The sequence below is a fragment of the Acipenser ruthenus genome, chromosome 17, assembly GCF_902713425.1.
Source record: "Acipenser ruthenus chromosome 17, fAciRut3.2 maternal haplotype, whole genome shotgun sequence".
NCBI classification, from domain to species: Eukaryota; Metazoa; Chordata; class Actinopteri; order Acipenseriformes; family Acipenseridae; genus Acipenser; species Acipenser ruthenus.
Window position 1 is genome coordinate 20114337 of NC_081205.1, and position 21880 is coordinate 20136216.

At 39.6% G+C, this 21880-nt stretch overlaps 2 protein-coding genes across 9 annotated transcripts in view; one reads left to right on the top strand and one right to left on the bottom strand.

Moving 5' to 3' along the window:
• Positions 1 to 2516, top strand: part of farp2 (FERM, RhoGEF and pleckstrin domain protein 2) — a 60620-nt gene extending 58104 nt beyond the window's left edge. For all 5 annotated transcript variants that reach the window (XM_058990072.1, XM_058990071.1, XM_058990070.1 and 2 more), the window contains one exon: positions 1177 to 2516. In XM_058990072.1, coding sequence (XP_058846055.1) covers positions 1177 to 1267 — 91 coding nt within the window. In that variant the 3' untranslated portion in view covers positions 1268 to 2516. The remainder of the gene's footprint in view (positions 1 to 1176) is intronic.
• A 1464-nt stretch (positions 2517 to 3980) lies between these two features.
• stk25a (serine/threonine kinase 25a) lies at positions 3981 to 21859 on the bottom strand. Of its 4 annotated transcripts, XM_058990076.1 has the most exons (12): positions 21495 to 21859; positions 16030 to 17579; positions 14995 to 15225; positions 9516 to 9572; positions 8662 to 8770; positions 7783 to 7940; positions 7263 to 7448; positions 6455 to 6600; positions 5835 to 5976; positions 5581 to 5652; positions 4774 to 4910; positions 3981 to 4151 (listed from the first exon to the last, which is right to left on the bottom strand). In XM_058990076.1, the coding sequence occupies exons 4-12, from the start codon at positions 9549 to 9551 to the stop codon at positions 4112 to 4114; spliced, it is 1026 nt and encodes a 341-aa protein (XP_058846059.1). In that variant the 5' UTR covers positions 9552 to 9572; positions 14995 to 15225; positions 16030 to 17579; positions 21495 to 21859; the 3' UTR covers positions 3981 to 4111. The 4 variants fall into 4 exon arrangements, with proteins under 4 accessions (XP_058846059.1, XP_033895613.1, XP_033895612.1 ...); XM_034039722.3 differs by lacking the exon at positions 16030 to 17579 and having other exon boundaries at positions 5835 to 5946; XM_034039721.3 differs by lacking the exon at positions 16030 to 17579.
• Between the last annotated feature and the right edge of the window lie 21 nt (positions 21860 to 21880).

Sequence of the window (21880 nt, forward strand, 5' to 3'; positions counted from 1 at the left end):
TCCTATTTGAAGAAATATCACTGAATGTAAGAAAATGAGCGAAGCAGAGGCCATTCGGCCCATCTAAGCTTGTCCGGTTACTGGTGCTGATTTGATCTCCAGAACTTTTGTCAAGTTGAGTCTTAAAGGATCCAAGTGATTCTATCTCAACAAATGACTAGGTAGCCCATTCCATACATTCACAACTCTCTTGTGAAGAAGTGTCTCCTTTCCTCTGTCCCAAGTCTATCTCCACTTAATTTCCAACTGTGTCCTCTGGTCCTGGTTTCTGTGCTGCTCTTAAAGTATTGGTTAGGTGAACATTGTTGACTCATTTTAAAATAAAGACTTCAGTTATGGCCCCCTGTTCTTTGTGCCAGGCTAAATAGATTCAGTTCTTTCAGCCTATATCCATGCCCCAGTTCCCTCCGATTTGGTTGAGAGGCTTGCACTGACAGCTTGTTGTTGACTTAGCTGGTGCCATTTTAATGTTTTGCTCATCAAATAAATCGTCTCTAACTTTGATCCAATTTCTCTGACCATGAAAACAGTGCTTCCAATAATTTGATCAACGTGGATACAATTCTTTAGACTGTGAAAATACACCTAGGTGTAGAATCCCAGCACTCTTAACAAATTAGTTACTGAAATCCACATCATTCCACACTACAGCCCAGTGCTTTGCCTAACCAGTGAGCTTCTCAAACCCAGTACCCTAACAGCATAACTAAACAAGCCCACTACCTTCTGTGCTGTAGCTATTAAATCTGACCTGCTGCCTGCGGTAAATAACCATTTTTATAGTATGTATTTTATACTCATCTACCTGATTTTTTTTTTTTTTTTTTTAAAGCATTTCCTTGTGCATTTTGCCCAAAGAATGCAAGAGGAACCGTCAACATTGTCAAAGTTATGTTTAATTATGCATCTCAGCTATTTCAGCTATTAAGAGGGGTAACTTCAGTTGATCTCAATGTTGACAGATCAAATATGGCCACTGTTTTAGTTTAAATAACTATTAAAGGTTCCCAAGCAGTACAGCTTAGTTTTAGTATTTCTAGTAGTAAAATTAGCTAAATTATATATATGGTGGTATTTGTAGCTGTTAAGATACATTGAATTGACCCCAGAATGTTTAAGGGTGTCACTATATTTGTGTCTCCTAGTTTAACTGACCTGCTCTTTTCTGGTTGGCAGGTGGATGGAGGTGATTAAGAGTGCTGCCAGCGCCACTGGGAGAATGAGCCTTCTGATCCCGAAGGAATCCAAGGAAATGAATGGGAACTGAGCAGCTCTCCGTGCTGGGGCTGTGTGGACTGGACAGGTCCTGCAGAGTCTCTGGGCGGGGCCTTTCAGACTCTGGGGCAGGCTTCTCTTCAGGCATTAAAAACACACTAACTGCTGTACATTGTGGCGCACCCAGTGCAAAATATTGCTACTATTTGAACCTGTCAACAGGTGTGATTTCAGAAATATCTACCCACACTAGGACCTGGGACATCTGCTCACTTTATTGTAGCACACTTTTATAACCCAGCCTAATTACTGTAGCTAGCAAGTTGCCAAACCCAGACCAGGGTGGTGGAGCAATTAGGACACCACTAGGTGTGGGTGATGCTGCCTGCAAGACAGTGTTTAAACAATAAATACAAACAAATTAAAAAATGTAAAAGTCTGTGAAGGTAACAGTAAGTGGTGGGGGGTTAGAGATGGATTTTGGAAAGAAAGCGAACTCATTGGTAATAAATCTATTTTATATAGCTTTCCAGCCACAGCTAGAAAATGAAAACAAATCCTGGCTGGACTTGAGCATTAAAATTCTATAAGAAGTTCACACAAATGGAGCGAGTCATACAAGGGAGTGTCATGTCTGAATTTCAGTAGGTTGTTGAAAAATACCATAGACTGCAGATAAGGAGGAATATACTAGACTGAAGACATAATGTTGTCCTGTGTTCTTGCCAATTTTGCAAATGTGTGATCTGTTTGAACCGGGTGCTAGAACTGATTTCTCAGCTGGATTGCAGCTGTACACAAGTAGGTGGGAACAGATTCCCTTAGGGAGGAACTGGCCATTACAGGCAAGGAGTTTGAACTGGGAAATATGCAAAACTGAAGAAGCACAACACCCCTGCAACATTTTAATTCTCTTACATAGATTTACCTAGAGAAAGGTTAAGCACGCCTTGGCTTTTTTTATTGGATTTAGTTTAAAATAATGTATGTTTAGGATGGTCATTTTAACATGCAATTCTTGGTAGCACTGATTCAGTTTAGTATAAAGCTGCGGCTCAGCTGATGAATTTCACTTGGATTTTCTTTATTTTGTGGGGGTACAATTTCAAATATAATTAACATTAAACAGAATAAGTTGCATAAATGTTAGGGCTAGTGTGCCATGTAAAGTTCACCATATGGCATGCATCCCCACTTCAAGGTGTGTTTTTGGCTACTAAAAATGGTACAACTTCAATAAGCAGTGAAGTATCCCTGCTGTATTTGGCTTTTTTTTTTTTTTTGGTCCATTTTTGGAATATCATCATGGATTTACTTAACAAACCTTGGTTACCAATGGGCATCCTCACAAAGAATGATGGTTACAGGTTGTTCATATTTGTTGGGCTTTATGGTCAGTAGTGAAGGATTTGATCTTTTACATTTTACAGCTTTTAAATTGAGTTTTCTTGTATAACAGAGGGCATTATTGCAAGCAGTCATTTCAAAATCGTATTTTTTTTAAAATGGTTATTTATCCAGTTTTCTTATTTTTGTTGTGTTTGTCAGTTTTTCACTTGGCAGTTTATGTAGGACGTATATTTGTCACTAAAACTGTAAAATACAGCATTTGTACTGGAGTAGCCCATCACCTGTTGGCTGTTTAAGTGTTTTTCCAGAGCAGTCTTTTATAATGATGGGTATTTGAAGATGTAAAAGCCTCAATGTGTTTGTAATTTATGTGTGAACTATTTCCTGGTGCCTGTTAGATGCAGTTTTCCATGTCCCTTTGTGAAGAGCTGATTGCTCCATGTTTGTGTGTGTGTGTGTGTATATATATAAATTTGTTAACTGTATTGATTTTTGTGGGTTGTTTTAGGAGTGGGGCATTCAGTATCTCAGTTTTAAATACCATATAATTCACACTTCCAGGGAGCTGTGTTTTAACATGCTTCATAAAGTATTTTAGTATTACTTTAAAAAGTATCAAGTGTAGCTAATAAACATTTCAGCAAAAAGGTCACTGAACTGTTGGATCCAATTGAAACACAATTCCAGGATGTTTTACTACTGAACTAGACTGTTTTGTAATCAGGTTGTGTGGCTCTGCATTTGACCTCCTAAACACTCTGAATTTGTTTGTCTGGATATTTTTTGTTGTTTTAGAGAGAAATGTTAACCAGGTTTTAAACAGCCTCCTCCATTACAACTATTTCTATTTATTGCAAAGCATGCTGCTGGAATAGCTTTTCTGTAACTGAAACTGCATGTAGTGTTTATATTCTTACCATGTAATTACAGAAAATAACAAATAAAATTAACTGGTTTAAACAGTAACAAAAAAGTGTATTTTCTTGTCTTAAGCATTTAGTTTATTTGACTGTCATAGTACCTGACAGTCAATTTGATAAAACATCACAGATATTATGCTAATACGTTTATTAAGTCAGCTATACAGGGGTGAATATTCCAGATGCCCTGATTTTCAAGTCCAAAGCCCTCTTATTTAACAAACCCCCACTTTCTCAAGGCACAACATTCACCAGGAGCACTTCATGGGAAGTGCTGCAACTCCTTTACTCCAAAAAAAAAAAAAAAAAAACAGCAATCAAATAGTTTTAAAACATAGATTGGGCTTTATGTGCAAAACATTTAACACTTTCAATAAATTTTATTGTATATGACATATCTAATACAGCTGAATACATAGCACTTTTTTTTAAACATTCTTCATTCATAAAGAAAACTTTAAAAGATCAAAGGGGTGTTGGACAACCCCCCCCCCCCCCCCCCCCCCCCCCCCAGGGGAGTGGCATCTGCTGCTCTGCTCTGCTCTTCTCCACAGTAGTGGGAAGGGGCTTGTGCAGACGGCTCTCCCTGGAAGGGACCGAGAATTTAAGTAGAAGCAGACACTGCTTCACCGCAAGGAAGGGGTGCTGTTCCCATTTAGTGAAAACCTGGGAGAGACAAAAAGGTGGGTTATTGTCAAACATGGAAATGTTCAACAGTACATGTCTGTAGACTCTGGTGTTAAATAGGACTACAAGCATTAAGGGTTGGTTAACTTGTTTATCTCCATGGCCTCTAGGGCACATAGCATGTCTGTGCCAATGTAAGTATTTACCCCATTCTACTTGCAGTTTATTCTGCAAAACTGGTGACACTTTCACTAAGCTTGTCCCTCAAATAACATTTCCAGTACTCCAAGCTGGGTTGTGTTTAGTTTTCTGTGCTGGAGAGGTGATGTGTTTGGTTCTATTTTTACCCTATGATCTCTATTCCTCAGGCCCTGGGACCGCATTAATCTGCTAGCAGAGGGCTGGGTACAGCAATCCCTTGGAACTGTGCTCATAAAGAATGATCACGTGAGACCAGTTTCAGTAAAGACATGCTCACCTTGCAAATCAGTGTAAAAGGCCAATTTGTAAACTGGTTTAATATATCAGTCAGATTAATCTGCCAGGGCAAGAAGTACAAACATTTTGGTTGTGCCAATATTAAAAAATAAAATTCCCCATAAGATAAATATCCTCTTCAAATAAATGTAAACTAGGGTAAAATGCCCCTCCAGTTGCTCACCTCCGCACCCTTTCCAACATGTGTGTGACCAGGCGGTCTGAGATCCCTGGGCAAGACTCCTCTGCAAGGTTAAAGGCATTCTCAAGCTCCTCTATCGCTCCTAGACTCCTACCACTCGCTCGCCTCTCCTCTTTCAACTGCAGAAAGCAAACAAAATGCCAGTGCAACATTGGGATATTTATAGAGCAAGCATACTTGAGCTGGTGTGCAGTTATTTTCTAATTGTTTTATTTATGTGAGCTGAACTTTGACTAAAGTTTTGAAACTTGCCATGCTGTGAAATGCTGACATGCAGCAGGACTGGACGTTCCTCCTCGGAGACACATTATTATTATTATTATTATTATTTCTTAGCAGACGTCCTTATCAAAGGCGACTTACAATTGTTACAAGATAGCACATTATTTTTACACACAATTACCCATTTATACAGTTCGGTTTTTACTGGAGCAATCTAGGTAAAGTACCTTGCTCAAGGGTACAGCAGCAGTGTCCCCCACCTGGGATTGAACTAACAACCCTCTGGTCAAGAGTCCAGAGCCCTAACCACTTCTGCACACAGCTGCATACATCTCAGCGAGGTTCTGTAGCAGATTGATGAACCTATTGTACTTATCTGGTTTTATTTGTAATTTAAGCTCATTTTAAAGCCTTTAAATTGAATTTTGAAGACGAGCTTTTAGGTCAACTTCTATTGTCACAAATTACATTTTACCACCACCTTAGGTGAGAAACATCTTAGATTAGTGATGTTTTCAGTTGCAGGATACGCATTTAAACAGATGCATGGAACTGCTCGAAGCCTACCTCTCTGAAGATGGGTGTCACCAGTGCAGAGAGACACTGTGATTTGGGCTGTCTCTTCACTGCATCTACGTTCTGCAACAGGGGAAATAAAACAATGTGTCAAACACTGCAAAAGGAGGAAACTGTCAAAAAAAATAAAAGTGCAATACTAGTGTATTTGTGTCTAACAATATTTGTGCTCGTTTTAACACAAGTGCGTACAACATGGATCCCTACATACTGATGCGGAGAGTCTAATTAACCCCCAGGCTCACCTTCTGCGAGTGTGGAAGGGATATTCCGTTCTGAAATTTGTTGAGAGAGCTCGGCCAGACAGTGGGAAACGTCCAGACTGGACACTGGTCTCTGTCCTCTGCATCCCCGTCCCTGTGAATACAGACCGGCTGTCGGGTCAGCCTGATCAACAGGTGATCTGTCCATGAGGCTATCAATGTTAAATGCTTGGAAAAATACTTGGAACCAATAATCAACACATTTTTATTTGCCAGAAATGTCAAATGTAATTATTTACACTAGTATGCCAAAACAATATTATTAAGAACACCCTCATTCCAGGTTTTGTATGTGAAGTATAAACTGATAGACAGCTGTTGTTTTGAACACCAGGACAAAGTGGAATCTTTGTTTACACTTTTAATTAACATTCCGTTACTGTCCAGTTACCTTATTTTGTATTTTGCAATCAGGTTGACAGCGTTGTCTCTAAATTAAGTTCCTGTCTGAAATCTACTTTTTATTTTCACTCTTCAAAAGGGATTTATTTTAGATGAGATCATTATTTAATGATAGTGTGCCATTGCATTGGGACTGAGAAACACCAAGAAAAACTTCCCACCTTTAAAATGAATGAATGAATGAATGAATGAATACTCACATGTCTGAATCGTCTGAGCTGGTTTCCTCCCCATGCCCCTCAGATTTCCAGCGCCGGTACCTGTCGATGAGCTCTGCCAAGTAGGACGTTTTCTTAGTGTAGCGCATTATGAACTTGTGCTTGAGCAGCTCTTTGGCTGTGGGCCTCTGAGAGAGAGAGAGAGAGAGAGAGAGAGAGACAGACAGACAATCAGAAGAGGGTACGGAACCCAAGCTTTTTTTTTTAGTGCACTTGTCTCCAACGATGGCCTCTAGGTTTTGTACTGATCATTTGCTAGATGGGTTTTCTGGGGGTGGACTCATTTGTCCAAGAATTTGTGTGCTAAAATATGTGTGCTTCTGCTTTAATCATCACCTCAGAAAGCAATAAGATTCTATAACCAGGGAGTCGATTTATTTTTAACCTTTACAAAGAGATGAAAGCGCAGATAGCAGTTCTGGATTTTATTCCCTGATCTGACGAAAATGAGACATTTGCCAGCAAGTTAAAGTAACATTTAGAAGAAAAAAACACTGTTTATAGACATAAAGGTGATGCCTTACATAATCTAGGCTGGCTCCCCCTTTCAGATGCAGTGATGTGTTAGTCCATTTTTTTGATTAGCCAGCCGTCTATTTTTCAGGGATTATCAAGATGGCTAAGCCTTTGACTGGCAGCTTTACCTCCACTGTCCCTGGATAATCACTTCACATAAGAATAACAATGACATCACAGCACAAAGGCGACCAGATCATCCATTCTAAACTGCAGCCAGGACGGGGGCTGGAGCTGTACAGAGTACAGAGTGAACAGGGATTCGAATACTCACAAATCGTGGGTCCTTATTGAGACAGGCCTCCACAAACTCTTTAAAGGGTTTGCTGTAGGTCCCCTCCAGGGTGGGGGGGTTGTTTTTGGGGATGAGGAATAGCACTCTCATGGGGTGCAGGTCTGAGTTTGGGGGCTCGCCCTTCGCCAGCTCGATGGCTGTGATCCCCAGGGACCAGATATCTGCCTGCAGTGGTAACAACGAGGGGATTAGCTCTACACTATAATGAAATACTAAGCAGCACATCACTAGGGTCAGGATAAAGGTTACACCTTTAAAAACAGGAGGGATGCAAATGGCCTGCACTAAGAGTTATGTTATAGCGGCAGAAATATTTTCACTGTTAGAATTTACAAATGGGTATATTTTATTCTATAAAAGACACATGGCTAGTTTCACAGACCCTAATTAGCACTGATCGGTCTACTTTACCTAAGGTAACATGAGTTAGTCCAGGATTACAGTTAATCAGGGTCTGTGAGATGCATCTCGAGTCTCTGAGAAGTGTCCGGAGGCTCACCTTGAAATCGTAGGCTGACTGTTTTATAACCTCAGGGGCCATCCAGAAGGGTGTCCCCACAAATGTGTTCCTCTTGATTTGGGTGTCCGTCAGCTGTCCTGCCACCCCGAAGTCCGCCAGCTTCACGTCACCCTGTTCAGACAACAGGACGTTGGCAGCTGCCAGGAGAAAAGAGAAAAGATATAAGTGAACCCAGCGGAGGACATTAATAAAGGATAGCTCTGTCGACATGCTTGACAGTTCAAGGGAACTGAAGCCCTCTATGGAACACTGTTAAATTGTGATTTAATGTGGGAATAGTTAGGGAATCTCAGTTTGTCATGGTGGCTATTAATCACAAGTAGAATAGGAGTAACCTCATTCACTGGACAAATCCTAGAAATTACATGTCTGTACAATGTCTATACAATGGGATTAAGATTGCCCATAAGTAAGGTAAAAAAAATGTTTACTATGGAAACCTTTCATGTTTAATGGAACTACCACAGGGTATAGTTCTATAACTTGTCTATTGCCACATTCTTTTCCACATGTGTATTGAATCCTATGTAGTCCCACTTCTGCAACTTGGCTCAGTTAATTTGTTCTACTTTTTCATCCATTTTTTAATGTGAGCACAATCTTTAAACAACTTAAGTCTTCTGTATGTTTAGCATTACAAGATGTGATCAATATTTAAAGGACGATATTGTTTCAAGATTGCGCTCATATTAAAAAGAGGGGAAGGGGGAGGAATCTAAGACACTACAATTTGTCAAGCACTGTAGATTCATGCAATGAAAATCAATACGGCTGTTCTGGGCAGAACTGAGACGGGACCTGCTGGCAGGCTGAGCTGGGGAGGGATACTGAGTGACTGCTGCTCCTGAGTGCTGGTACCTTTGATGTCCCGGTGGATCTTCCTCTCCGAGTGCAGGTAGTCCAGACCCTTCAGAATTTCCCGCAGGATGGTGGCGATGTAGGTCTCCTCCAGGGGGCCAGGCCTCAGCTGGGAGAAAAAGCAAGGGGGTCAGGACTGTCTGTGACTGGAACCTATTTCAGTGCTATTTACAGTGTGAGCCTTCATTTCAGTGTTATTTACACTGTGTCTGAGCCTCTATTTCAGTGTTATTTACACTGTGTCTGAGCCTCTATTTCAGTGTTATTTACACTGTGTCTGAGCCTCTATTTCAGTGTTATTTACACTGTGTCTGAGCCTCTATTTCAGTGCTATTTACACTGTGTCTGAGCCTCTATTTCAGTGCTATTTACACTGTGTCTGAGCCTCTATTTCAGTGCTATTTACACTGTGTCTGAGCCTCTATTTCAGTGTTATTTACACTGTGTCTGAGCCTCTATTTCAGTGCTATTTACAGTGTGTCTGAGCCTCTATTTCAGTGCTATTTACAGTGTGTCTGAGCCTCTATTTCAGTGCTATTTACAGTGTGTCTGAGCCTCTATTTCAGTGCTATTTACACTGTGTCTGAGCCTCTATTTCAGTGCTATTTACACTGTGTCTGAGCCTCTATTTCAGTGCTATTTACAGTGTGTCTGAGCCTCTATTTCAGTGCTATTTACAGTGTGTCTGAGCCACACTGCTGTTGTAAGACAGGGCTTTTCTGTTTATATAAAAAATGATAATGCATTGCATAATGTGATCCTGAAAATAATAAGCGTGCACGCAGGCTGCTTGACTGAAGCCATTTCTCTTAATCCAGCAGCTGAGCTGGGAGGCATGGCCAGGGAGAACTTACCAGGTCCAGGGCTGAGCCACCACCCAGGTACTCCATAATGATCCAGAGCTTGGTCCCCTGCAAAGACAAGGTAACACAGCAAGGCTAATAAACAAAAAGAAAAGTACACCTTCACCCAAGACTTCCAAAACTATTACTGAAGGCTTCCCAAATCAATGCTGGGAAGTGGCAAATGACTTGACAATCTAGGCTCTATATTAAACTCTATTTCTCACTCATGTAATCAGATGTTTTAAAAAGTGTTGGGCGAGGGATATATTGATGCTTTTAGTTTGAGTTCTACCAGTAACCGCACTCTAGGGAATTCTGTGTTACTTCCAGGTCAGCATGTTATTTACTGGAGCAAATTTGTAAGAAAGAAGCTGCACATATTAACACAATTGTACATCCAACATTAAAGTTCATTAAATGTCGCTCAGATATTGTTTTTATTTTTGTTGTTGCAGAACTCTTTTCTCTGGTCATACCTCTCTGGGTGATGCAGGGCTCTGATGAGAAGTTGTTCCAGTTTAAACAGTTACTGAGTCAGTTCAAAAACTTTACAAAAAATGCACGCATTTTGCAGCCTTCTTAATTTGTAGACTGTCATGGCATGGAAGAACATGATTCAAGTATTACGTATTGAACAAACTGGAGTCCTCATTTATTGTAATACTGTACTTTAAATATATGTTTTATTAGGTATAGCCTATGAACATAAAGTCTAGTCTATACTGTACAATGATGTTATACTCTTAAGTGTAGCATATTGTTTGCTTTCATTATTAAAAAAAGCAGTGCATTTTGCAACTTTGATTTGAGAAACAATAAGTAAATCAGTGATAATTAAATGTTAAGTTATATAATAATAAATGGACATAGTGTACTGTTTATGCGATACATAACCCAATGCAATGGTTACAATCTCAACAATGTTTTTCAACATATTCCTAATAGTTTTTCTTATTACATCACAGATAATCAAAAAAAGGAATTCATTTTTTCAGCTTACTTGGGGACGTACGCCAGGAGAAGGAGATTTTTCTTATGCATATCCCAGTGTACCCAGTTCATGCTCCCTCCTGCAACAATGCTGGTGCTCTCATTGAAATGAGTGGTGTATTGTGGGACCAGACAACCAGCATTGTTGCAGGAGGGAGCATGATCTGGATACACAGCGATCCTTAGAAGACATTGTTTTTTCTCCTGGCGAACGCTCATAAGTAAAATGTTGAGAAATGTATTGCTAGTTGATTTGTGACCCATAAAATAGACTGGCAATATGTTTAAAAATATAACGCTGTGATACGGACAACACAGTACATAGAAAAGGTAACATAATGTGTTACTTATAAACTATGCATCGTGTTCTGTAACACAATAAGGAGCAGAAATGGATTGCACAATGACTCACAATAAACAAAGAAAAACCCATAAATAAGCATATTCATGCCTTAAATATCTTGGCAATACCACTTATAAAGAAAAGCAATTTGCATAGAATTTCAAATGAATTTACAAGGAGCTTTCCAAAAAATGATTAGTGCTTATCAAGTCAGCACAGGAACTGTCTGTGGAATTCAAGATGACTAAATAGTAATGCAGGTTTAATTACGATTGTTTCATTTTTATTTTTTATTTTATTGCACATGTAAAAAGCAGAAATTCAGGGTATCGTCTTTGTGTTGTATTGTAGCAGTTAGACATGACTGACTGAGGTTTCAACTGATCTTGTATGCTTCTAAGACATCTTTCAAAGTGCTGTGTAAATGTACACAACCACATTTACATAAAAAAAGAATGTAGGACACCCGTTACAGTGTGTTCATGTGTACATGTTTAATCAGTGCGAGCCAAAGGCTGTCTCCTGTATTACACACACTACTTTTAATAAATCATCACGATGCCTTCAATAAAAGGTTTATTTTCTATGCTTAATTTTCTGCTAAATACCATGTTCGAAATTCACCTTTTTTGTTTGTCATTTAGATCAAGTCATGTTAGAATCAAATAAGAAAGCGCTTGAAGCACTTAGCAAGCTTGGGCTTGTAAATGCAGTTCTGTGCTTGACTGAACCGTGTTCCATGGAATTTTATGTAATATTAATTGTGATGTTGGAACAGAGACACTTTGATGATCAGTTAACAGCTATTCTATTACACGAGTGTACGAGGGTAGATCCCACTACTTCATTCTTCTTGCAGCAAGTGGAATCACCATTGTGAACATTTTGTCAAAGTTTCTATTGGTTTGGTTTTTGTAAATCTATCTGGCTGTACTGCGAACTGTCCAGAGTTTATCAAAACTTCGCCGTGTCCGTTATCACAGGATAACACAATCTGGAATCTCAATGCAACTCGATGGAGCACTGGGTTCCACTTATTAACATATAACCATAGGCGGTGCGTATAAGAGGCTTGGGGAGGCTGGTTTAACGTCAGTTCTTCCCGCCGATCTGAGCCCCCCATACCGCTGCAGGAGGCAGCCGATGAAAACTGAATCCTTTTTGCTCATTCCCATGGTTTATTTAGATTTCCAGAAAGCTTCTGACAAAATCCCGCATAAAAGATTAATCCTCAAATGGAACGCAGTAGGGATTCAAGGAAATTCATGCGCATGGATTAGGGAGTGGTTAACATGTAGAAAACAGAAAGTACTGATTAGAGGAGAAACCTCAAAATGGAGCAAGGTAACCAGTGGTGTACCAAAGGGATCAGTATTAGGTCCTCTGCTATTCCTAATCTACATTAATAATTTAGATTCTGGTATAGTAAGCAAACTTGTTAAATTTGCAGACGACACAAAAATAGAAGGAGTGGCAAACCTGTTGCAGCAGCATTCAAAATGATCTAGACAGCATTCAGAACTGGGCAGACACATGGCAAATGACATTTAGTAGAGAAAAGTATAAGGTACTGCATTATAAATATTATAAATATCATGTGGGAGATACTGAAATTGAAGAAGGAATCTATGAAAAAGACCTAGAAGTTTATGTTGACTCAGAAATGTCTTCATCTAGACAATGTGGGGAAGCTATAAAAAAGGCCAACAAGATGCTCGGATATATTGTGAAAAGTGCTGAATTTAAATCAAGGGAAGTAATGTTAAAACTTTACAATGCATTAGTAAGACCTCAACTAGAATATTGTGTTCATTTCTGGTCACCTCGTTATAAAAAGGATATTACTGCTCTAGAAAGAGTGCAAAGAAGAGCGACCAGAATTATCCCAGGTTTAAAAGGCATGTCGTATGCAGACTTTTTTACACAGAGAATTGTGAGGGTCTGGAACCAACATCCCATTAATGTTGTTGAAGCTGACACACTGGGATCCTTCAAGAAGCTGCTTGATGAGATTCTGGGACCAATAAGATACTAACAACCAAACGAGCAAGATGTTCTTATGTTCTTATGTTCTTGCCTGGAACATCCTCTTCACAATTTCTACATTTATTCAAATTACTGTCATCTACACAAACAGCTTGATCCGAATCTGATTTTACAAAACTTGCGGCAAAATGTTTTCGTAGCAAACTGTCTGTTTTCACACACCAATGTTTTATTTGTGTCCGTCAGTCCGACTATTTTTCAAACAACACAATGAATGAAACTTAATATTCAGACTAATAAAACAAAGTAATAATGCAAGTCTTAATTTTATATATATTTATAAATATATATAATGTGTGCGTATCTTATTGTACATCGTTGGGTTCAATAAATGCAAGGGGAAATGAACGGAATAGCCCCCCCAAATGAAAGACTCACGCACCGCCTATGCATATAACTAAGCAATAATGGTTAGCAGATCAAACATTGTCGTGGGATAAAACATTGACTCAGGTTGAACAAAACCCAAGGTGACAAGTCAAGGTTTGGATCTTCAATTTTAACACATGCGCAAATTTAATGGAACATTACGCTTTGAAATTTCTCCTCCTTTGTTTATTTTAAATATTTGTACGAAGCGTAATTGAATGATACATACTTTGACACATGCCACCTCTGTATTCTGCCAAAAAACATGCGGAGATGACTGACTTTTGTATTTTTTTTTTTTTTAATTGATCAGTACAGAACGAAAAGCGTTGTCTGTATATTATACTTATTAGTATACTTCTTCTCAAAATCAACACAGTGTAGCACATTGTTATACATCAATGCCATGTTTGTGGGGCTGGACTAGCTGTGGATTAGCAGCGAAGGTGTTTTGACATTCATTCCCGAGGAGTTTGTCTGTCTCTTATGAAGATGACATCATGGAAACAGCTGTTTAGGACGGGAAAATGAATCAGGCTACTGACAAAATTTTGCATAGTGTAAGAAATACAAAAACAAAACAGACACCTGCCAAAACCTAGCCTTGTAGCATGCTGACCATTTAAAATGTGTTTCAGAAGGCAGCTTCCACCTGTGCGACAGTACGCATATTTGCTTTGAAGTAGTTTTTTTTATTTTGTTAATACACAGTGTTTATCTGGCAGAGGACATATTCATATTGAAAGTAGGAAGTCTGAGTTTAAAAATAGATCCAGTTGCTTTTGCTTCTTGTGTGTTCATTTCTTCAACCAATGAGTTGCAACAATGTATTTAGGGTTATCTTTACATATTTTCAGGGCATGTCTAGTTAGGTAGGCATCTCTGCACTGTGTTCTAGAGGTATAACAATACACATGTCAAGATAGGATACATATCACGATATGCATCATGATACAAGTGATGGTCTTAATGGGGTACTTGTATAATGCAGAATAAGATCAAATGGTCATATAATGATGGACCACAAAGTTGAAAGACAACAAATGAATGGGATAAAAAGTCACAAAGTATGTTTTATAGTTGGTATGAATAAACACACTTATTCTTCATTCAATACACAATGAATTATTACACCACTACTGTGTTTCATGTTCAGACAGTTTCTTGGTGTTCAATCACAATAGGCAACGCAAATACAATATTGAAAATCAATACAAAGTTCTGAGTTGTACTTTAAGCAGAGAAGGGAAAACCATTACCTAGAACTAGGCTTGTTCCTTTTCAACGTTTATTTTTCAGGAGTTTACAAAATACCGTAATAAATCACTCACCTTTTAGACTGGGATTATCCATTGGAACAATGTTAATTACACAACAGGTTTTGCCACTTTCAGTCTGTGAGTGACTCTGACCAGCTGAGCTGATGACACACTGTGATTGATGGGGCAGATATACTGGTATTCATTCAAATTCAACACTAGGAGCACGTCAGCTATGACTGACACTGGTTTCATTTGACTTCCCTTAACTTGGATAACTCCGCCCCGACCGCACGGTCAGCTGCTGCTCAGACCCCGGCAACCCGTTTCATGTGGTTTCAAAAAAGAAACATTGCAGTATTTTGTGAGCCCATGGAAAATAAACGTGAAAAGTAGCAAGCCTGCATGAAACTTACTGAAACGGCATACCAGTGGCATGTTGAGAGGACTGCAGACAGTATGACGCACTGCTGAACTGTACCTTGAGGTAGGAGCCGTAGTACTTGGTTACGAAGGGGCTGTCGCACTGGCTCAGCACCGTGATCTCCTGCTGGATGTCCTCGATCTCATCCTCTGCCTCCTCCAGGTCGATGATTTTGATGGCCACCACCTCCTTGGTGCGGTTATCGATCCCCTTGTACACCTCCCCAAAAGAGCCCTTCCCTATCCGCTCCAACTTCGTGAAGTACTCCTCAGGGTCCAGCCGTGAGTTCTGCACAGAAACACAGCATTTCACGTCAAGGAGTTTGATTATAGATGATTATTTTTTTGACTTTGTTTTCTTGACCCTTCCAATATATTATTTTTTTATGTTCCTCATTATAAAATCTCTGTAATTTACATTTGTATCCGGGATCAGAGATTCATTCATGACCTCCTTTGCCACATGCCTGAGCTGGGTGCAAAGTTCACGGATTCTTCAAAAGAAATAGACCTCAGCCCCCTCTTAGTTTTAATATCCTATTAAAAACAAATCCAATCATACAATCTGAAAGTGCATCTAAATCAACTCAGGGAAAATCATGGCACATTTATTTTACTCACAAAAACACAGAAGGAAGTGTATGTTAACACACCGACAACAAAATAACACTGTTCACACATACACACAAAAATGGCCCAGCCCCCAGGTCTCACTGTACTACAAGTCAGTAGCTGAGCTTAGATTTGAAAGTATCTCCTGGCCTCCAAATTCTAAAAAAGACACATAAACTTAGAGCAGGGGTTCTCAAACTTTGTCATAGTGAGCTTCCCTGAGCTATAAAAAAAATGACTACGCTTCTCCAGTTTACTAAAACAATACAACAAACTGAAAATCCTACTGTATGTTACAAAATAATTAATAAAAAGTGGAATGGATTTGATCAATATAGATCAGATTGAGTTTCAGAAGTATTAATCTTAAATTCAAAAACAATAAAAATGGAAGAAGCAGAAATAAAACTCCACAAACATTTTAAGAAGCATGACACCAAACAACGATAGGTTAATTCAGTATAATATCCATCATTCCTACCTTAACAGTGGGAGGGGTGTGTTTGTTTCCTCGCCGTACAATGTAGTAGTATTCGAGGTTGCAGTGTCAAAAGGGAGACGGAAGTCATCTTCAGCAGTAAGCCGGGAGCGATACTTTGTTTTGATTGCAGTTAATGCTGAGAATCCGGACTCGCATAGGTAGGTGGATGAAAACGGAATGAGGGCTTTCAGGGCCCAGTCTGTTAACTCACGAAACTCAGATCCCACAGTTCAAGTTTGTTAATGAATGCTGCTATCCGATCATTAGCAATGAAAACATTTGCATCTCGTCCCTGAAGTGACACATTCAGAGAATTCAGTCGCTCCAATGTGTCAGCCAGATATGACAACAAGGATATCCAACGAGTGTCACTGGCGTGCTGTACAAGTGGAGAGTTATTGTCTGCAAGAAAAATACAAAAAGACTTCCTCGTGCAGTTCACATAGTCTTGTCAGCGCCTTGCCCCTGGACAGCCAACGGACTTCTGCGTGTAACAACAACTGTGTGAAGTTTGCCCCCATCTCTTCACATAAAATGGCAAAAATGTTTGAATTAACCAGTCACGACTTTGTAAAGTTTACGATTTTCACTGCAACAGAAAGAACATTGCTAAGCTCCTCTGGCACCTTCTTAGGAGCCAATGCCCGTCTGTGGATTATACAATGATTCCAGGTTGCTGTGGGGGCCACTTCTTGTACCCTTGTCACAAGCCCGCTATACTGTCCTGTCATAGACCTTGTGCCATCGCTGCAAATTCCAAAACAACGTCCCCAATAAAGGCCAGTGTCTTGGACAAAACCATGCAATAATTTAAAAAGCGCTTCACCATTTGGAAGTGGACGGCAAAACAGAAATTCCTCTTTTAATTCTGTTGCTGTAGCAAAACAAATATACACCAGTAGCTGTGCAGCATTGGATATATCGGTAGACTCATCTATCTGAATTGAAAAATATGGGCTCTGACAAACACTTTCTAGAGCTGCTCTTTTACATCAGTGGTCATCTCCTCAATACGGCGAGAAACTGTCGTTTGAAAGTGGGATCACGTCTAGCTGTGATGCTGCTTTCTCTCCTATCATCCTGAGCACATATCCTTTGCAGCTGGAAGTAGTAGTTTCTCACCTATGTTGTGCAGCTTACCAGCTTTGGCAATGAGTAAAGCCACACGGTAAGAAGCCTCCGTAGCCTTCAAGTTAACAGTACACGTTTTTTGTCCTGTTAACCCATTGAGCTTCCTACAAAAAAACTCTACGGGTTTAGGTGTCTTGTTTCGAGATGCCGGTGTAGCTTGCAGGGCTGCATACTGTCGTTTGCTGGGTAGTTCGCCGCATACAACACATTGAGGCCACATGCATCGCTGGACCCGGTCCATGTAAAGGCCTGTTTTAAATAAGCTTTGTAATATTTTCAGCTTCTGCGTTTTGCAGGAACCTCCGCTGCTGCCCTCACTTCGGCTTGTATTGTACGTTTTTCTCCTATTGTCACAAAACGACCCATTTCTCACTTAAGCTTTTTCTCTCTAAGCGCGCTGCTGATAACAGTTTACTTGGCTGAAAAAACACGTCACAGTTGCTAAGGAACATTAGCACGTTAAACAAAATCTTTTTGTGTTATTTTTTATTTAGTTATTTTTAAATATAATACATTTTAAAATATATATATATATTTTTTTTTCAAATCATCCAACCTCTCCCCCAAAAAAGACTCAGCCCGTAGCCCGTGCCCCCCTTGGGAGGCGCGCCTCATAGTTTGAGAACCGCTGACTGAGAGCAATTTGCCTTGATACACTATGTGCGCCTTTTTTATCCGAGTTAAAAAAAAAACAACTGTTGGGTTCACTGTAAAACACATCAGTATAACAAAAACACAATTTGGAAAAGGTCACACATTTTAAAATGTGTTTTATTCAAGCTATAACAGCATAACAACCCACTGCTGCAGGTAACAGTATGCATATTTGGCTGACTTTGTACCATAGCATAAAGGGTGGTGCTTGCATCCCCATACAGACTCACTAGGACTGTAAACCAGTGTAAAACAGTGCAGAGGCGACTATGGAAGAATATACAGATAACAGATAGCAATGTATTGTATTTTAGTGGATATTAAGAGTGCATGGTCTTCTTTGATTTCATGTATATGTTGTTAAATTTAACACAATTTACAACACTGTGGCTTCAAGTTCTGATTAAAAAATGACAAATGCAGGCTAGTTGTTCCCTTGCGTATTGTGTAAGTGCTCCAGAAGAGAAGTGGGCCATATTATTTATAACACTTCAAAGTGTTAAAACTCTTCTGCCACCCAAATGCGTCGTGCTTGTTTTGGTTAGACACTCTACATTGCTGTACACTTAAAACCAACAAATACATTGGACTGTCTGTAAGATGTCTTCCACAAGAGGGGCAATTTACAAGGCAAGTAAAATAAAAGTTAGTCATTCACATAATACATCATTAAAAAAAACAAAAAAAAAAAACAGGATGGGGCACATCCTGACCTGAATTGTTCCAATTCCCACATCTACAAATACCCACACATTACCCAATCAGAAAAGAGAAACTGATGTCCACTATTGCATTCATCCACATTGCATTGTGTAGCCATTAGGGGTTAGTCGTGGTTTTGGATAAATCTGATGATGTCTAGCATGTTCGGAAACTTTATATTGAAAGAGAATCTTGGATGTCGCATGCCAAGACTGATGTTTTGCACAGAAAAGACCTGTCACAAGACCGGTCACTTTGCAAATCATATCGGCAACAAGTCACACTCAGAGGTATACCACGACAACCAAACAATACAATCCTGGAAAACTGAATTGACAATATCCGACGCATTATCTCACTGTGAAAATGAATAGACCACAGGATTTGCCCCTCTCAAAGGGACTGAAAGACCCCACTTTTGTTACCTTGTTTTGGTCTCAGATCTAAGTGGGACTCAGTGGGTGACCAGTTTGCTCACTCATGTTGGCAGTGTGAGCTCTGCAGGGATGTACAGTGGATTTAAGTCAGGTGCAGTGAAGATAATGCAAACTTTCTTGTTGATTTAACAGATTTTATCACTATTTTGAACAAAAAAAACCCCTATTTAGATAATGTGGTTTTGTTGAATGAGAGATCAAATATTTAATATTCTCTACACTCATATGTGACCTTTCATTCAGAATATCAGTTCAAAAGGTCAATGATTTCTTCCCCTGATTTACAGTGTTTTATTTTCATTGTAACACGGCCCAGAGGTAAAACCTGTCAGGAACTACTCTCACTAGTCAAGTCCACTAACTTTCTGGATTTTGAGCTACGATTCAAACTCAATTTCAATGCTAGCAGTTTGTACCTTATTTAAAAACCTCAATATGCAGGTTGCGATACGATACATGTGATGGTAGTGATGGGTTACTTGTATGATGCATTACTAGATCAAATAATTTGTTGGCAAAAATTAAATGAGACAGGAACGAGTATTTATTCATACCAACTATAAAACACACACATTCATGAACCATTTGGTGAACTACGTGAGCAATACTTTGGTTCTTGTATCACGATACAACTGATAAACACTTCTGTTGTGATACGATATGTCATGTAAAGAAAGCATCACGATTCATTGATACAATATGAATCGCTACACCCCTAATCATCACCACTATTTATAACAAACCAACTAGAACAGTTTACTATTTTCAGAATAGTTTAACCCTTGTATGTGGAATTCTTCTCCATCTTCAGGTCTAAGCCAGGTTTCTGTAATTCCAAATGCCACACTTTTCAGTTGACATGTGTGCTTCTAGTTCCAACAATGTTATTGTGATGCACTGGCATTTAAAACACAGGCATTTTACTTTTGAGTCTATGCAAATGACACTTTTCAGCCCTGAATAGAACATATTTTTGGTCACCCACCCCCAACCCCACCTAGTTTAAATCCTTTCTAGTCTCTCAGAGTCCTTTCTATGCTCCATGCCAGAACAGCTGCTCTATTATTACGGTGCAAGCCATCTTCCTTAACCCCCCACCCAAAAAAAGGTGCTTCACTTACCTATGAACCCCAAACCCTCTGTTCTGCTTTTATTCTCTGAGCATATATTTAACCCAATCATTCTGTTAAATGTCTTTGTGTGCAGTGAGTTCAGTGAACCTCTCTTTCAGTACATCTGACCTCCTTATACAAATGTTATTTGTCCCTACATGTTTGTGACATGATCTACTCTGTTGATCAGTCCTGTTTACTGGGTCCCTGCTGCAAAACCTCCTGTCTACATGCCTTATAACTGAATCCCCCACTATGACAGTCTGCTTCCTCTCTGTTGATCAGCAGGCTTTCTAGTATCACTAACACTATCCTCTTCACGTTCCTCCTCCTGGTCGCTATCTGACTCCTGTTCTTGTGACCCAAGCGCTGGAAACATGTTTGCAGGTTCTGGACTCTCCTCTCCTGCTGTTCTACCCGATTCCTTTTCCCTCTGGCTACTGTCCACTCCCTCTGGTCCACCCACCTACCTCTGTGTATCTAGTGGGGCCACATGCAACTCCACCTGGGAGTCTACAAACTGCTCTAACTCCTTGATTGCCCGCTGCTGCTCTATCTCTGTCAGACTCGCTATCAGATCATTGTACTGGCTTTCTGCTCTGTAACTAGTGCACAACCTTCTGTACAAAGACCTGCTAACTCTTCCATCACTCATCACATAATGTATTCCTTAGCCAGGATCACGACCTTTATTATGTTTTCTGCTAGTGGGGTCATATGAACTTTTAGATATTAATTAATATGTTATTGATAGTTTTTTCCAGCACTTTTTGATTTATATAAATAGTTTATCAGTCTGGTAAACAAATGCAGTTAGGCGACAAATTCAGCAATATCTTGATTTTATTTTAATATAGCTGGCTAAACAGTAATATTATACTATATAATGTGTATTATGAAACAAGATTACTAAGGCTAAAAAAAAAAAAAAAAAAGCGCATAAATAAAACAAATACAGTTTTTAAATAAAACATTAATCGACCGCGTCGGACATACGTTTTTCAAACCTTATTAATAGTTTTACGCGTCGAAAAGACAAACGCGTTTAAAAATATATTTATCTAACAGTGTCAATACTGAGGTTTCCTAAAGCTGCTACAGGTACACAGGTATAATCGTGTACAAAAGTACACATCCCACCACTGGGATGAAGGAATTCCGGATTACATGTACAAGTGCTTACTGCTTACCTGCATTACCAATCTTCTAAAATGTATTTTGAGGAACTGCGTTCTGACACTAAATCGGCTGTAGAATTTAAGACAACATCGCGACTTGTTTTTTTATATGGGCTGTGATGTGATATGATGATTTAGCCTGTGTTTTCCCACCCCGCTGAGTCGAGACCGAACTGACTCGCAGTACTCCCTGTCTTGCTTAGGATTTGACTGCCAAGAAAAGTGCTGCTGCCCCCACCCACCCACCTTACCTGGTTCCTCAGGAGGTGAGCCATTCTACAGGCGGGCTGATCTGATACAGGGCAGCCGCAGCCCTTTCCGCCTGGAAGGAGGAGGATTTTTTTTCTTTTTCTTTATTTATTTTTTTTCCTGTTCTTGGGTTCTTCTCTCCGAGATAGCCTCCCCTTCTGTTCGCGGTCTATTTGGCTTCAGTTGGCCCAGCTAAAGGTCTCCCAGCCCCGCAGGTATTCTTTTCGTACCTCCATCTATAAGAAGGCTAACTTTAACAAAATAAAGAATAAATATTTAATTTCTATATGAAGAAGCTCTCCCAGCTTCTCTCTTACAGCTTAAAAGGATTAGGTACGTACTGCGCATGCACGGGTCCCTCCTGTTTACGCCATTGCATAATGGAAGT

What these genes read in the sequence shown, in the direction of transcription:
- stk25a (XM_034039721.3), bottom strand. Translation starts at nt 21,518, where the DNA reads ATGGCTCACCTCCTGAGGAACCAG. An exon ending in AGTCAGCCTACGATTTCAAG is followed by an intron (nt 7,449 to 7,782) that starts GTGAGCCTCCGG and finishes TTACCACTGCAG; the next exon opens with GCAGATATCTGGTCCCTGGG. An exon ending in CCCTTCCACACTCGCAGAAG is followed by an intron (nt 5,653 to 5,834) that starts GTGAGCCTGGGG and finishes CCCCTGTTGCAG; the next exon opens with AACGTAGATGCAGTGAAGAG.